This window comes from Ostrinia furnacalis, unplaced genomic scaffold, assembly GCF_004193835.3.
Source record: "Ostrinia furnacalis isolate ACB-3 unplaced genomic scaffold, ASM419383v2 OfSCF7395, whole genome shotgun sequence".
In the NCBI taxonomy this organism is placed as follows: Eukaryota; Metazoa; Arthropoda; class Insecta; order Lepidoptera; family Crambidae; genus Ostrinia; species Ostrinia furnacalis.
In genome coordinates, this window is record NW_021137634.1 from 434627 (window position 1) to 450875 (window position 16249).

The 16249-nt window shown below is 37.2% G+C and overlaps 1 protein-coding gene and 1 long non-coding RNA gene across 11 annotated transcripts in view; one reads left to right on the plus strand and one right to left on the minus strand.

Moving 5' to 3' along the window:
- Positions 1-318: 318 nt before the first annotated feature.
- LOC114364416 (uncharacterized) lies at positions 319-10357 on the plus strand. Its single transcript, XR_003656843.1, has 3 exons — positions 319-329; positions 7038-7042; positions 10268-10357. It is a non-coding gene; the product is annotated as an uncharacterized LOC114364416 (long non-coding RNA).
- The window catches only part of Lpin (phosphatidate phosphatase LPIN), a 39897-nt gene continuing 25334 nt past the window's right edge, over positions 1687-16249 (minus strand). For 5 of the 10 annotated variants that reach the window (XM_028320572.1, XM_028320578.1, XM_028320574.1 and 2 more), the window contains 8 exons: positions 10000-10127; positions 7884-8116; positions 7689-7801; positions 6348-6496; positions 5589-5727; positions 4976-5191; positions 4431-4534; positions 2962-3112 (listed from right to left, as the gene is read on the minus strand). In XM_028320572.1, coding sequence (XP_028176373.1) covers positions 2962-3112; positions 4431-4534; positions 4976-5191; positions 5589-5727; positions 6348-6496; positions 7689-7801; positions 7884-8116; positions 10000-10127 — 1233 coding nt within the window. Of the gene's footprint in view, positions 3113-4166; positions 4315-4430; positions 4535-4975; positions 5192-5588; positions 5728-6347; positions 6497-7688; positions 7802-7883; positions 8117-9999; positions 10128-10959; positions 11088-16249 lie in introns of all 10 variants that reach the window. The other 5 variants (XM_028320575.1, XM_028320573.1, XR_003656842.1 and 2 more) reach the window with 4 other exon arrangements.

The following is a 16249-nucleotide window of genomic DNA, read 5'->3' on the forward strand; positions in this document are numbered from 1 at the left end:
AGGTATTAATTGCATAAAAAAATTAAAACAAATTATATATTTATAGATATTTTGGTTTAATCAGCCTTTAAATCAGACTTAAAATTTGAACAAAATTTTACATCAGTCTAAATTTAATAACAAAAATAAACTTTTTTTCTTTTGAAGCCTAAAAAATTACTACGAAATATAATAAATGGAAGTATCCTTAGTAATATAAAAGAACATAACAGTATTTATCACTAGTGGTTTCAGTGGAATAATAACCGGAACATACCATAACTGCATGCTCGTATAATGACAAAAATACTTTTTGCATGTGACAAATCACCCTTCTGCTCAGAATCGGTGTTGTTCTCCTGCACTTCTAAATCATCCACCACCTCATCACTGTCACTCTGGTCATCATAGTTGGAGTCCGAATCTTCACATTCTAACAGCGCCCTTATCCTTTCTTCGTTCATTATGACGACAAAAATGGTTAAAAACAAATTAATAATAATATAATACAGTAATACTTAATTGATATGAATCGTCACGAAAATATGACAATACATTTTATTGAGTAATATTGTAAAATAAAACAATAGTAACATACCTGAAGTAGTTACACGTATACCCGCGTCGGTCTCACAGACCGAATAACAGCAAAAAGTGACACACGTACACTTGGCAGCAGCGATCGCCCAACACTAAACAATGGCTGGCCACAAATCATGAAGCTACTAAGAACCGCAAAGTCATAGAGTTAATACTTTTTGAAAAAACTCCGAATTATTAGTTCGTCGGTCTGAGAGACCAACGCGCGGGTATAGGAAGGTTAAATGCTATCCTGGCAATGGCAATGGGCAGGGCACATAGTACGCAGAACTGACGGCCGATGGGGCAGAAAGGTTCTGGAATGGAGGCCGCGTACCGGAAAACGCAGCGTGGGACGTCCACCTACAAGGTGGACCGACGACATCGTCAAGGTAGCAGGGAAGCGCTGGACGCAGGCCGCTGCCAATCGATCAACATGGAAAGCATTGGGGGAGGCCTATGTTCAGCAGTGGACGTCCTATGGCTGAAATGATGATAATGATGATGAATGCTATCCTGAGTTTTAATCGAATTATGCGCCGGAGTCACAGATTATACCTTCCCACTATTCGCTTCTAGCACATCCCTGACTGGTGGTAATGGGATGGGATGACGCACGCGGTAATCAATTTATTATTGATTTATTATAATTTGGTACAACAGCTACCAGGAGTTACTATGACTTTTGTCTACCTTATCGTGGACCGATTTTTAGATTAGCCACATAGTCAACGATCGGCCGACATACGTACACAACATAATTTCGCTAAGATAGATGCGAAAATATCTAGAATTTTATAGCAAAATATAGGCATGTATCAGGCCTGTATTTGCTAGGCAATAGCTTTATTTTTATGTATAGGTAATGAACGAGTGACCCATGGATAGGGCCCGGTTATCTCGACTTGCCTCAAGCAAGATCACCTTTCTTGACATTATTTTACATAATGACTGCAATCTTAAATAGGTTTGTAAGAAAATCGGGCAATCCAGTAATAGATTAATAAAATACATTTCGTCCTCAAAATGTTTATTAAAACAATCACAGAAACGATACATCATAAATTATTTTATAAAAAATATCAAATTGCATTTAGACAGCAGAACTAATCCACATTGTTTTTAAACAATTATAATAACTTAAAGAAATAAACATTTTACTAATTATCACTAAAAATTCATATTATAAAATTTACAATGACAAAGCTATCAAATTGAAGCTACGCCTCAGTAACATGAATGTGTGTGAATGTATACTTTTAACATAAATATTACTTAGCTAGCAGACGTACCATACATAATAAGTAATCACAGTATAAAAATAAAGCATTGTTTAATCAGTCGACGACATCACAGCTACGCAACGGCAGAACCAAAAAACTACGACTGCTCACTTTCACAGAAACCCTAATGTAAGTATCTATGTGTTTATGTCAATTTTTAAATTAGCTTTAGCAGATGTTTTATTGTCCATTTTTATTAGTGATACTTTATATGGCATTACGGCATGGCTGTGTAATGACACAGCCATGCCGTAATTTCAAACCAAGAAGATTACATGATCCCCAGGCACAAGTGATCGCGTAACAAAGTTTATTGTGTTGACAGCATAAATAAATGGGCAAGTATCACAAATTAATGTTAGACCAACAACCACCTTCTATAAAGTTCACTAATGAAAAAGGACGTTACATTAGGTATTTATTGAGATGTCAATCCACATAAATCCTAAGCACTAAGCTACAGTTCATGGAAGTATGAACATAATAGCATTTAAAGTGGCGATATTCAATAAAATGTCATACGTAACTGTAGCCCGAAATTATTTTTATTTACCTGAAATTAAATACTGTAAATTCCTAAATATTGCTTAACAGCACTGTAAATCGAGGTCCTATATCACACCATACTTTCATACGCCATTTACATAATGACTGTCCCATTAAAAAATAAATTAACTATTTACTTTGTACCTAGGATAGCTAGCTAGATAATCTAAATCAATTAGGCGCACAAATCAGGACGAGAAACAGAACGACGATAAGTATGTTTGTGCAAAGTGTAATGTAGATGCAACGGTTATGCTCAGGTGCAACGATTCTTAAAGTTACATAATTATTGAGATACAAATTGAAAATCTAAAAATTGTAGCTACTGCTTGCATCGACTACAAATAATTTGATAATCATACATTCCATCGAAAGCATGCACATCACAACTACAGACTTACACGCTTAATAAACACTTGAAACGACAGCACGGCCAGTTTATTACTGGCAATTTCAAATATGAACTTCTCAAATTGTAGCCAAAATTTGTCCTAAGTTTTGTCTTTTAGGTTGTCATTTTTAACTTAAATACCGTTTTTAGGGTTTAATGTTGAAGTGTCATACACATAGGTGATTAATGGTTTTTCGTTGGAGGCACAACAACTGGTGGCAAGTCGATCGTGGGTAGCGGCTCCCGCCAGTAGACCGTCTGAGAGAACTCGTCGCTAGGCTCGCACAGCGCCGGCGGGAACACTTGGTCAACTAGCACCGACATGTGGGAGTACCTGTGAAAACGAACTTAATTAGAACTGTGTAGGGTATAAAGTTGAATACTATTTAAATTATTATAATCTTTAACAAATTAAAATTTTCAATTTACAGTTTTGCCATTCATAATGTTTTAAGACCCAAAAACCATGTTCTAGGTTCAAGTAGCGCATTTCAAGGATAGCCACGTCTCTAGTGGTTTCTGTTATTAATATAGCAATTAATTTAAGCCAAAACATAGGGGAAGAGGACATTGGAAAATACATAGTAGGCTACAGGCCCATCTTTAGTCAATCATTACTTCACATGGGGCTTATTACGTCGAAATACAAGTAGACCAGACAATAATAAAGCATCATGTCGCATGTTAAGATTATTGTGAAATATTTCAATAACAAATGCTTCGAGATGGACTTGGGAGTTTACTCCGCTATTATAATATTTGAAAGACCTTCCTTGGGATAGAAAGACACTAACCAACATAATGGAAAACAATCCTACAACATCGTTAAAAAGGGACAAAAACTTTTTGTCTCTTAAAATTTTGTAGATGTCAGTTATACTCATTTTCCATACCCCATCTATTCTATACCAGCCTGATATAGAAATTTATAGGAATTAGTAAGTCATGTTAAATAATTATAGGAATTTTGTATTAATTGGATGGAAGACAATGAAGATCTGGAAATGTTAGTATTTGTTATGCGCTATAATATAAATATTAGTTTCTCTTTATTTCAACAGGTGTATTATATTCTTCCTGTCTCTAGTATTCTATGATCAAGTGAAAAATACATGGAGATTGCCTAGTAACCAATAGATTAGTCCCGAAGTTAAATATTCAAACGAAGAAAGACAGAAACAACAGAAAATAATACAAAACTTAACATAAACCCAACACAAACTTGAAACAAGTACATAGAACGAGACAGATGACATGGCGATGATTGAAGATGTTATTGTAAGTTTTAGAGCCAATGTTATTAGATAGCAAGTATTTATTAATTTTGATGTTGATGAGTGCGCGGTACGGTCGAGGCCAAGCCTTACAAATCATGCCATACGGCTTACCGGCAATGTCGTATGCCCGCATTTTCTCATTAAAAATATTTAACAAAGCCTCATATCAAAATTTTTGAGCTAGCTTATAACGATATTATCTTTATCACGTTTCAGTGGCGGGAAGAAATCATCGACCATGTCACTTTGCACGTGGTAACTGAAATAAAAATATATAATATAAATGTTTTAGATATACATCGAAGAAACATATAGGCGTTAGTAACGTGACGAGCGTGGCACGGTTTACGTGATATTACATTATTGTATACTCACGTCGATTGGAATGTCTGCGTCAATTCATGTTTTAGTTCTCCCTTGTAGTTGATTGTGAATATTCTCACGATCGGAATGCCGACAGCTTGGTATGCGCATACGTCCTGTAAAAGGTGAATTCCTCCATTAATCTGTGACACTTTATAAATCTCTGTTTGACAGCGGTCAAGTTCTGCCTACATGGTTTTTCCATTTTTTTATGGCAAAGCGATATCAAAGCTGTTAGTCATCTGTTTGTATTACTTTGTATTTTCGTANATACTGCACAGTATTTAGTACACCATTTTCTTTATTTTCTACCATCATACACAAGAATACGCGTGCGTGAGTCAATGTTCGCTCGTATGTGAGGCCTTGTCGAATAGTATCCTGTAGGTGGGCCATCGTGCGTGTTTTGTTTTCGATGTAAACTCGCGGAGATGAACGGGCCTGGTATTATACCCAGAGTAACATAGGCTATACTTTTTTCGTAGTCAGGTTAGGAGGTATGTATCGCGGAGTACTAAATACCATCAATCTAATATAGCCGTAGAACAAATACTCACATTAACCCTGTTTCCGTATCCAGCGTAGAAGGGGTTGGACCCGTGTGGGAAGAGCGCCTTGATGTCAGCCAGGCACTGGATCTTGAATTCCTCCGGCTTCTTCTCGATGACCTCTCGGTGGAAGGCGCGTAGTAGTGACGTAGGGTTCAGGAGAAGTGGTCCGTCTGGTAAGCACACCTCGCCTTGGCGGATTGAGCGTAGGTACTCGCGAGTTACCTGCGAGATAAAACAGTTGAATTGTAACTTTATTTCTATGTGGCTTGGTAACTATTTTAATTTTGGCATAGAGATTGATTGGATTATAAGAAAAGTACATAGTCAACGTTTTGTCGCAAAAGTAAATCTTAGATGAATAATTGTACGCACGGTATATCATCTGACTCATGTAAGCGATATAAAATTTATTTTTATAATAAAGCGTTTTGTTGATTGAAAAGCTGACATAACTTGCTTATCGAGACTCATTGCTTTATTTTGCTAGTAACCAAGAGAATGAACGAGGTTTTTAAAGTTAATAAACATTTCACTTATATTTTTATTTATTACAAATGATAGATTACTAAAAAATCTGGAATGATTGTTTCAAATCTATGAAGTCACCCTGTTTACTTACCCTAGCTTGCCCGATCGCTCTTGCTGACAAGTACAGCAGTTGGTATCCGTTGTTCTTGATCTTGGTAAACAATTGAGCTACGCCGGACTGGGCCCAATCTTTGCCGACCAGCGGGAATATGTGGCCAAGCACGTCCGATCTAGAAACAAAAACAAAGATAAGTCTTACGTAGTTGTAATAAGTGCGAATTTGCAACAAAAATTTAAATGTACACACGGCCACACTGTTAACTATCCATTTCCGTTTTTGCTCTCGCTCTAATGAAATAGTGATTCTTTGCGATAGAACGAGATGACATGACTGGCAATAGGCAGTTAACACTGTTGCCGATAGTACATGAACTAAAGTCCGGTCGCAGAGCAGATAGAATTTCGTCCAATGATCCCAAGCTACCCATCCTTATCGCCCGCGCGTAATTATAACTATATTTTTTTGTGTATTTTATGTATTTTTTAGTATCGCCTGTTATTTAGCATTATTACTGTTTTTATTTTATCAGGATATATCGCTTAGTTTAAAAGTTATTACGTTTTCTTTACAATAAGTAATTGAAAGAAAAAAAATCTCAAAAAAATCTCAAAAATTTTTTTACCTCTTTTGTCGATAAAAATAGGTCTAGTTTCATCTTTTTTCATATGTACACTTTAATGTGACTCACACTGTATTGCTGTCGCGACTGTGCGACTGCTCGGCGACCGGACTTAATTGACTGAAGAACTATAACTATGACAGCTAACATATTAGTTTCGACGTGCTTACTTGGTAATGGTTCCGTCGATGTCGGATATGACAATCTTGTCGTCGTACCGCCAGCGGAAGACGTTGCACTTGCACCGGGTTGTGCCCTGATACGCTGTTGTCACACTGAACACCATCTCGTTCATGCCTTCGCGGAGATTCAGGTTTTTCTAGAAAATACAAATGTTGTTATTAAACTTGAGTCTACAATAGCATAAAAAAATATGTACTGGGAACTGGCAATCTTATTACTTAAAATATTGTTTGAAGAATTTTAGATACAGACGACGGAACTTCAAGCTAATCTTGTAATAATTAATGATATCTTATGTAGTTGTCAACAAAAATATAATCTATCTATCGATTGTAATGACTAAATAATTAGATTTAATTCGGATGATAAGAAAAATTGCTCACAATTTGTTCCGATGACAACCGCAGGGTTTTGCGGAAGGATGAATATCTGCGTGCTGGCTTTTGAGGTTTGCCTTCTTGGTCTGAATCAGAGGAGCTCTGATCATGGCGGTCTTCTAAAAGAAAAATAAACATTGATTAAAAGAAAAGATCTAGTTGTAGATATAGTTTGGTTGCCGAGCAGATAAAATTTGTTCAATTACGTGCGAGCGATAATGATGAGTAGCTTGGGGTCATTGTACGAAATTATATCTGCTCGGCGACCGAACTTTAGACTAGACAGTAATAGACTAAAAGAAAAGGTGTAGTTAGAATTATGCCTACCTTTCTCTTGAGGTAGAGTATTTTCAGGTTCTGCCTTCTCCATTTCAATCTCAACTGGGTTCTCTAACAATGCCTGTGGTTCCATCTCATCGCCCGGAACAGTCTTGTCTTCTAAGACCTCCTCAGCTGACTGAGGCTCTGTGCTGCCTTTCATCGTCTCTGTGACTATTTCAACCTGTGGTAGTTCTGTTTTCTTTTCAGCATCATCTTTGGCGAGAATTGGATCAGTGCTGGAAAGAGATAGATAGACTTTATATTCAACTGCGAAAAGTTTATGTTATAAGAAGCAATGTGTAGGGTCAGGGAGGCAACAGTGACTCACTTTTTTTTCGAAGCTTAATAAAAATAGATATCGCCTTAATAATTGGCCTAAAATTTGCTCACATTTTAGATACACTATTGAACTGTAACTGAGCACTCATGATTCTACATTATTTACTACTTATGTCAANAATATCAAATTAGCCCGTAATCCTGAATCCTGATACATAAATTTAGCCTATTAATTTAACACATGTACGACTGTACTCAGTGTTGCACTATCAAATGCAATTGAAGCGCCTCTATGCCAGGGTTTTTATGTTCCTGGTCAGGCTATAATACATAATACAAATAATTACTCACAATTTGTTCCGACGACAACCGCAAGGTTTTGCGGAACGATGAATATCTGCGTGCTGGCTTTTGAGGTTTGCCTTCTTGGTCTGAATCAGAGGAGCTCTGATCATGGCGGTCTTCTAAAAGAAAAACAAATATATTACAACCATCATCATTAAAGTAATTTATTAAAAACAAAAATGTATATAGAATTAAGCATACCTTTCTCTTGATGAGGTAGAGTATTTTCAGGTTCTGCCTTCTCCATTTCAATCTCAACTGGGTTCTCTAACAATGCCTGTGGTTCCATCTCATCGCCCAGGACAGTCTTGTCTTCCAAGACCTCCTCAGCAGACTGAGGCTCTGTGCTGCCTTTCATCGTCTCTGTGACTATTTCAACTTGTGGTAGTTCTGTTTTCTTTTCAGCATCATCTTTGGCGAGAATTGGATCAGTGCTGGAAAGAGATAGATAGAATTTATATTCAACTGCGAAGTTTTTAAGACACATCGTTTGGGAAGAGCACAAAGGAGGTTTTATTCACATATTAAACAATGGAAGATTATGAATTCGATATGAATATGTATTTATTTCATTGTGAAGTTGAAACAATACCGTTCCCAAGATAAATGTTAAGGCGACTGACTGACTTTACAGTTACGGTTAGTTAGATGACCCAGCCTAAATGTCGGTGAGTTAACCTCCTGAGTACCAGACATACTTTTTTTGGAGTTTCGTTAAGAAACTTTTGTAGTGCACTACATTATAGTAAGTTAGTATAAAAAAAATACAAAATAAATTATCGAATTGGAAAATCTTGTTTTTCACTATGTCCCTTATAAAGGACAACGGTATTTAATCAATATGTCATTTGTAAAGGACATAGCAATTTTTTGCGGGTTAATCCAGAATATACTACAAATAATAGGTTATTTAAAACAGAATTTTATATGTATAATATTTATTTTTAATGTTCTTTATCAAAATTAACGAAATTCAATTTTTTATCAATATAAATCTCAAAATTTAACTTTCTCTTACAAAATCACTATAATTAAACATTAGAAACATTAGAGATCACTCAGTTCTTCATAATAGTTAGTTTTTAAGACTCATATTTATAAATTCTACATGAAAATTGGTGAAAAAATGGCGATCAGGAGTGAAACACAGGTAGATCCCCCATTTTTTGCAGAGAACTGTAGTTTTTTTGTTACAACAAATACTTCTGCAGCGCGATTGTTTTACACTAAATTCTGGAAAACAGGCAGGCTGCATATTTTTTTTAAATTTCTGTTTTTAGTGTGTCATTTGGCCATCTATTTTGAGTGTTAGCATTGTTTTGCATAGCTATCTAACGTAGATATCGAAGGCGAACCAACACCTCGGTAACGGCCACGACTAAATCCACGCGAACATCCCCGCTCCCGCGATGCAATACTAAGTCGAACTCTTATTGGTGGTAGATATGAGGAATCTGATGATGCATAAGGTGTTGGAGAATCCACAGGAGTGATCAAAACTATATCTCCCTCATCCGAGCTACTAGATTAACTGACACAATGGTCATTTGTTCTTTGTTGGAATTTTGGTGGGATAAACTCTGGATTTTCATCGGAATCATCACCAGAAAAGTCCGATACGGAGTCATTCCAGATATCTGCAATAACATCTTTTTTAACCGCTGTAAAAAACTTAAATTTACGTATATGTACTTTACATAGAACATCAGAACTCTAGAATTTTAGTATTAATTACGTGCTATTGTACTTTGCAAAGGTCATAAAAAATGAAATTGAGGGTAGAACCACAGTATTTATTTCTTCAACAAAATAGAACTTCAAATCCTTAGTTTATACAACTAATATATTATTTACTACAAAATAACACATATTTACATTTTTTTTCTATAGATGAATAAAGATTTATTTACCTTTGCTCGGACGCACAGTCACAGTTTTATCTTCGGACGCCATTTTAGACAAAATTACAGATGATAGTTGACGTTTTAATTTTTTACCATAGATTAGTGTTGCCAAGTAACATTAAAAGTTACAAAGTTTAGTGTTTTCTAGTAAAATGAAGCCAACAGATTTTTTTAACTTCAACACAGATTCAAGCAGTAAAAATATCGCGGACGTTAAGCCAGTGTCGTATTAAACAATACTAATTACTAGGGGGCTTATACGACACATGACGCCCGCGATATGCCAGCAGAAAGTTCATAATTTTTTCAGGCTTGATAGCGACTTAGGCTCAGTTTCCACTAAGGCGGAATCATATTTCATTGTTTCCACTTCTCTTCTCTATAGGTAAGGTAAGGGTATAAAAGCCACTCACTGCTTAGCCTCGGAAGTGGACCGGCGCCAGCTCCACCACGAGTAGCCGCGCGGCTTGGCCGCGTCCGCCGCGCGCGCCGCCTCCCCGCCCTCCTTCTCAGACCCCTTCTCAAGGGACTCCAGCACGCGCTGCAAGAAAATGAGCCTTATTGTGATATACATAATTTTCGTTCGTTCGTTTCAGCCAAATGACGTCCACTGCTGGACAAAGGCCTCCCCCCAAAGTTTTCCACAATGAACGGTCCTGCGCTGCCCGCATCCAGGCTNAGAGACAAATATATATTCCTATGCCTTCAGGTCGAAACATGACTGAGCCACTGTAGCCGACCGAGTCACTGTTGCCTCCTTGACCCTATAGATCACAAAAGAGATTCAGTCTAATACACAATCAGAAATATTATAAAATGGAAGCTAATATAATTCAATATTTGACTTTAATTTGGTCAATGTGATTGAAGCAATAACCCAAGATAAATCGTCAGGGCGATTTGAAATGTGTCTATTTTTTCGCAAACCCCATGGTTAATGTTTTTTTTTTTCACATTATAGATGTGGATTAAGACTAAGTGAATTTAAGTGGATTGTGTATCACAAATCACAATATTTCCTAATTTCAGAAGATTCAATAAAATTAGATCAGCGGAAAGTTTTAAACTTTTTAGGTTCGATATCGTATATCTCTTCGACTTTTGTTTGCATCGGAGTACCTAATGGTATCTTCACAAAGCTGCGTGGAGTGCAGACATCTGAGCAGCTCGCGACTCATACATATTCGGCAAGACACTGCAAAGCCAATACCTAATATGCTGCTTTTACACTGCGCGGAAATTAGTCAAGTCAAAAAAACAGTGGGGTGACACAAAAAATGAATGTATTTCATCCCCACTCCTCTGTTTTTTTGACTAGACTCGGCTAATTTCCGCATAGTGTAAATCCGCCAATAGAAATGATATGCACTCACTGCTTAGCCTCGGAAGTAGACCGGCGCCAGCTCCACCACGAGTAGCCGCGCGGCTTGGCCGCGTCCGCCGCGCGCGCCGCCTCCCCGCCCTCCTTCTCAGACCCCTTTTCAAGGGACTCCAGTACGCGCTGCAAGGAAATGAGCCTTATTGTGATATACATAATTTTCGTTCGTTCGTTTCAGCCAAATGACGTCCACTGCTGGACAAAGGCCTCCCCCAAGGTTTTCCACAATGAACGGTCCTGCGCTGCCCGCATCCAGGCTCTTCCCGCGACCTTTACCAGATCGTCGGTCCACCTAGTAGGAGGCCTGCCCACGCTACGTCTTCCAGCCCGTGGTCGCCACTCGAGAACTTTCCTGCCCCAACGGCCATCGTCTCTACGAGCTATGTGCCCCGCCCACTGCCACTTGATTTTAGCAATTCTGCGAGCTATATATAAAGTGCATAACTGAAATACTAGTCAAAAGCTCTTCTAAAGAACCTCCAGCACGCGCTGTAAAGAAATTAGCCTTATTGTGATATACATTTGTAACTGAAATCCCAGTAGTCTAGGGAGTCTTGGGGATCTCTAAATATCTGCAACTATAGGTTTACCGCTTAACTCAGTCCGTGCCTGAGGCATGGGAGCGGCACGGGAGGGGGTTTTTGAGACGTCAAACGTCAACGAGACTTCAGATTTCTATGTTCTGTCACGTCATAACATGTCAATGTCACCCCTCACATACATCGCACTAAATCAGGCGATAGAGCTATCAAGTTCGAAGTCTGACGTTTAACTATTCTCTAAAAAGGCCCTGTCACGTGCTTCGTTAAGGGGGTGCAGCGCCGACGAAAAATTACGATTTGCATTGCTAGCCGAGATAGCGGTGGCGCAACGAACTAACACGATCGCACACGAACTACTTTACAGAGTAGAGACAAAAGAGACTCAATACAGAGTAAAAACACGTATTTCACTAATTTTGCTAAACAAAACGTGAGTTTATAATACTTTAATTAGGAAAAAGAAAGGATTAGATTTTTTGTTGGTATTGCTGCGAAAATTATTGTACACAATAAAAATCCTAACTAATATTGATTCTTCTGATGAACAAAGGCGTTAAAAAAGTTTCGTAAAAGAGTATTTTTCCTAGACGTTCAATTCAAATAGGTTGTTAACGTAGCGTCTTTNCTCTACCACCTACCTAGTTGGATTTAAAGGATGTTTTTACAATGTGATAAATACAATTTTCATAGTAGGTATAAGTATAAAGCCACCAACTGAAAAACATTGTTCTTTGTAGACGATATTTTTATGTATTTGGTACGAGTATAAAAACAGTATGCCTGCCAAATAATTAGATTTTCTATTGTGATTTATAATTAAATAAATAAATAATTAATAAATAAATATTTTTGGACATTTTACACTGCGCTTCTAGTCCCAAACTAAGCAAAGCTTGTACTATGGGTACTAGACAACGGATATAAACATACTTAAATACTTTTTTTTTTGTAAATACATACTTATTATACATAGAAAACACCCAGTCCAATACAAACAAATATGTTCATGCACACAAATGTTTGTACTGTGCGGGAATCGAATTACGATTATATTATTAATATTAGATAAAATAAGTATATTAAACAACTTTTTCATCTCTATAGATTGTGTTAAAGCTTTTCAGTGAAGGAGTGGGTAACAAATGTAACAATTGCCTCGCATCCCTAAGACCGCCTAAATTGTGAATTTTTTATTTTCTTGTGTTGTGTGATGTTCAATGTAGCATTTCACTAACTCCTCTAAGATGTGTTAAGAAAAACAATAAACAATCCATAAAATAGAAAAAATAATCTACCTCAGTAGCTTAGTCGTCAGTTCGCCTTTTGTACCCTGTTGCAATGTGCAAATAAGCTTCAATTATTTAGATAGAGAAACCTAACCTAGTGAAGGGTTAAGGCGTTTCCCTTTTCGTGTATTGGTCTTAATTAAGAGAACTAGAGAATTATGATGCCTTACCAGCCTAGCTATACCGGATACCGCTATACCTAGGTTTGTGGTACCTACCTACCAAGTCGCAGTCCAGTACCTCTAGCATGAACAACTTTCGTCGTGGAATCGTTTGCGTATTCGACAAAATTCGATACTCAACCTTCGAATTAAACGATTAAGTACGTGACAATTTTGATTTTCAAAATAAGTTTCGTGCAACCATTTCTCATACTAATGTAAGTTCACTTTACGACATGTTCACAATGGCGCTGTTGTAGTTTTCGCACTAAGCCTATGCGCAGACCAAGGATTTTTCGTCGGCCGATAGTTTACTTAGTCGGGCATGTATGGAAGTGCGCACATTAGGTACACCGATTTGATTTGGCCGATTCTTCATAGAAATTAAAATCGGGCCCAACTATAGGCCAGGCCAACTAAAAATGGGGCACACTGAAAACCAGCGCCGTGGCCTTCGTCACCGTAGGCCACGGCATATGCTGAGTGGGGTCCCGTTGCAGTGGGCATCTTGTTGGTGAATGGGTGGCACTGCTCAGTTTACTCGTTTTTATTTATTTTTTTCTTTTTCCATTATTATATGCCACTGTCATGTTTATGTAATTGCCTGTATTTGTGTGATGTCCATTGTAATAAATGTATTATATCTTTCTTTCTTTCTAAAAATCGATGGTCTGCGCCTAGGCTAAATCTTTTGATAGCGATTCGAATACTTAAGTACGCAAATGATTTCAACTGGAAAGTAAGTATTTCGTGCTAGCCGTATCGTATACCTAATGTAGACTTGGTTAAAATTTTAATTCTAAACCATTTGGCAAACAATCTTTTTGTGATTTTGCAACCAAATACAATTCTGATATAACTTAATTGAAATTCATGAAAATGAATGTCATGATTTTGTTATAATATCCCTTTTTAAGGTCGCCCCTTTGTGTGAAAAGAATCTACTTTCTCTAAAACTAGTGTGGATATCATGGCTATTTGTAGTGTTTTATCATTTTCAGGGCTAAGATTGTCACCTTTCACCACCAGACCCAGTTGCCACAGTTCCATAGTAGTAACACGATACACGACGCAGTCAGCGCGAACCTTAAAGACGGAACCACTGAGATCTAGTGTTGCCATATGAAAAATTGATAAAAATCAATAGCGCTCTCGAGCGTTGTGATCAGAGTTGTGATACTTGTGATTATGTATTACTTTTCTCTATGCTTGTGATGCAGATTTTTTCCTAATAGCAAGCCTACAAAAACTTTGCGTCCAGTAACGAAAATTCTGGAATCTCGCTGGTAAAACAATGATTTTTTGGCAAAATTATTACATACGCCGGCACATCAGTCGATGGCCGATGCAGTCTTATGTAGATTTTGGCAAAAAAAAATGTATAGCCTGGTGTACAGTTGACACATGCAACAGGTGCAAATAAATAAATAGGCACGCTTTTTTCGTCGGGGATTGCATAAATAATGGAATAACCGGCCAGAGGGAGATGGTGGGTTAACCCTTATTCAAATAAAGGTAGATATATTACCACTTCGTTTAGGGTCAGGGAGGCAACAGTGACTCACTTTTTTTTCGAAGCTTAATAAAAATAGATATCGCTTTAATATTGGCCTAAAATTTGCTCACATTTAAGATACACTATTGAACTGTAACTGAGCACTCATGATTCTACATTATTTACTACTTATGTCAAATTAGGAACCTAAAACAAAAAAATGATAATTGAGCCACTGTGGACTACTAGGTGTACACACTGAGACACTGACTCACTATAGGTGTACCAGAATCTCATGGCAAACAAAAATATTGGAAAAGTGTGTTTTTCATATGGCAATTGTCTATGGTTTAATTGTCACCTGTCAAAGAAAATTATGAAATCTGTCAGCCGCTGCAAAATNTTCTGCGAGCTATACATAAAGTGCATAATTGAAATACTAGTCAAAAGCTCTTCTAAAGAACCTCCAGCACGCGCTGTAAAGAAATTAGCCTTATTGTGATATACATTTGTAACTGAAATCCAAGTAGTCTAGGGAGTCTTGGGGATCTCTAAATATCTGCAACTATAGGTTTACAGCTTAACTCAGTCAGTGCCTGAGGCATGGGAGCGGCACGGGAGGGGGTTTTTGAGACGTCAAACGTCAACGAGACTTCAGATTTCTATGTTCTGTCACGTCATAACATGTCAATGTCACCCCTCACATACATCGCACTAAATCAGGCGATAGAGCTATCAAGTTCGAAGTCTGACGTTTAACTATTCTCTAAAAAGGCCCTGTCACGTGCTTCGTTAAGGGGGTGCAGCGCCGACGAAAAATTACGATTTGCATTGCTAGCCGAGATAGCGGTGGCGCAACGAACTAACACGATCGCACACGAACTACTTTACAGAGTAGAGACAAAAGAGACTCAATACAGAGTAAAAACACGTATTTCACTAATTTTGCTAAACAAAACGTGAGTTTATAATACTTTAATTAGGAAAAAGAAAGGATTAGATTTTTTGTTGGTATTGCTGCGAAAATTCTTGTACACAATAAAAATCCTAACTAATATTGATTCTTCTGATGAACAAAGGCGTTAAAAAAGTTTCGTAAAAGAGTATTTTTCCTAGACGTTCAATTCAAATAGGTTGTTAACGTAGCGTCTTTCCATTCTATACATGGCCAGAACGCAAGGGTGTGAAACTAATCGAGTATAGTTTGGAAATAACTTTTTTTACTAAACTCTTCCAAACTGTATGAGCAGTTACGCAAATACCGCGTACCTACTACTCTAAATAAAAATGTTATCAATTTATTTATTTAATCCTACCTAATCAGTTTATTTTGAAAAACCACTTACCCGCAAGAGTGTTAAATATCTAGTTTTATATTGATTCGATAAAATATATTTAAGTAATAAGAAATAAAAATACTCTTAAATGTAATTCCATATTTTACTGAATAAGTATCAAACTAACTTTTTAACACTCTTGTCAAGTGTAAGTGGTGTAGTATAGTTTGAAACGGAGAAGCGAGCATCCACAATACCTGGATGCGAGCGGCGCGGAACAATCGAAGTCATCATAACAAAAGAGATACTATTTGCATGCTCTGCGCTCTACACTACTCTGTAAAGGATTGACAAACACATATTTGACACTTGACAGCTACGATAAAGCAAAACGCCTGATGATTTCTTCACGGCAAAGTTTTTTTGGGAAAATCAAAAATTCTCAATATTAATGCATTAATACCAAAAACGAACAAGGGGGCGANCTATTCTCCTATACTCCGTTGCAAGGCGGATGAAAAAAG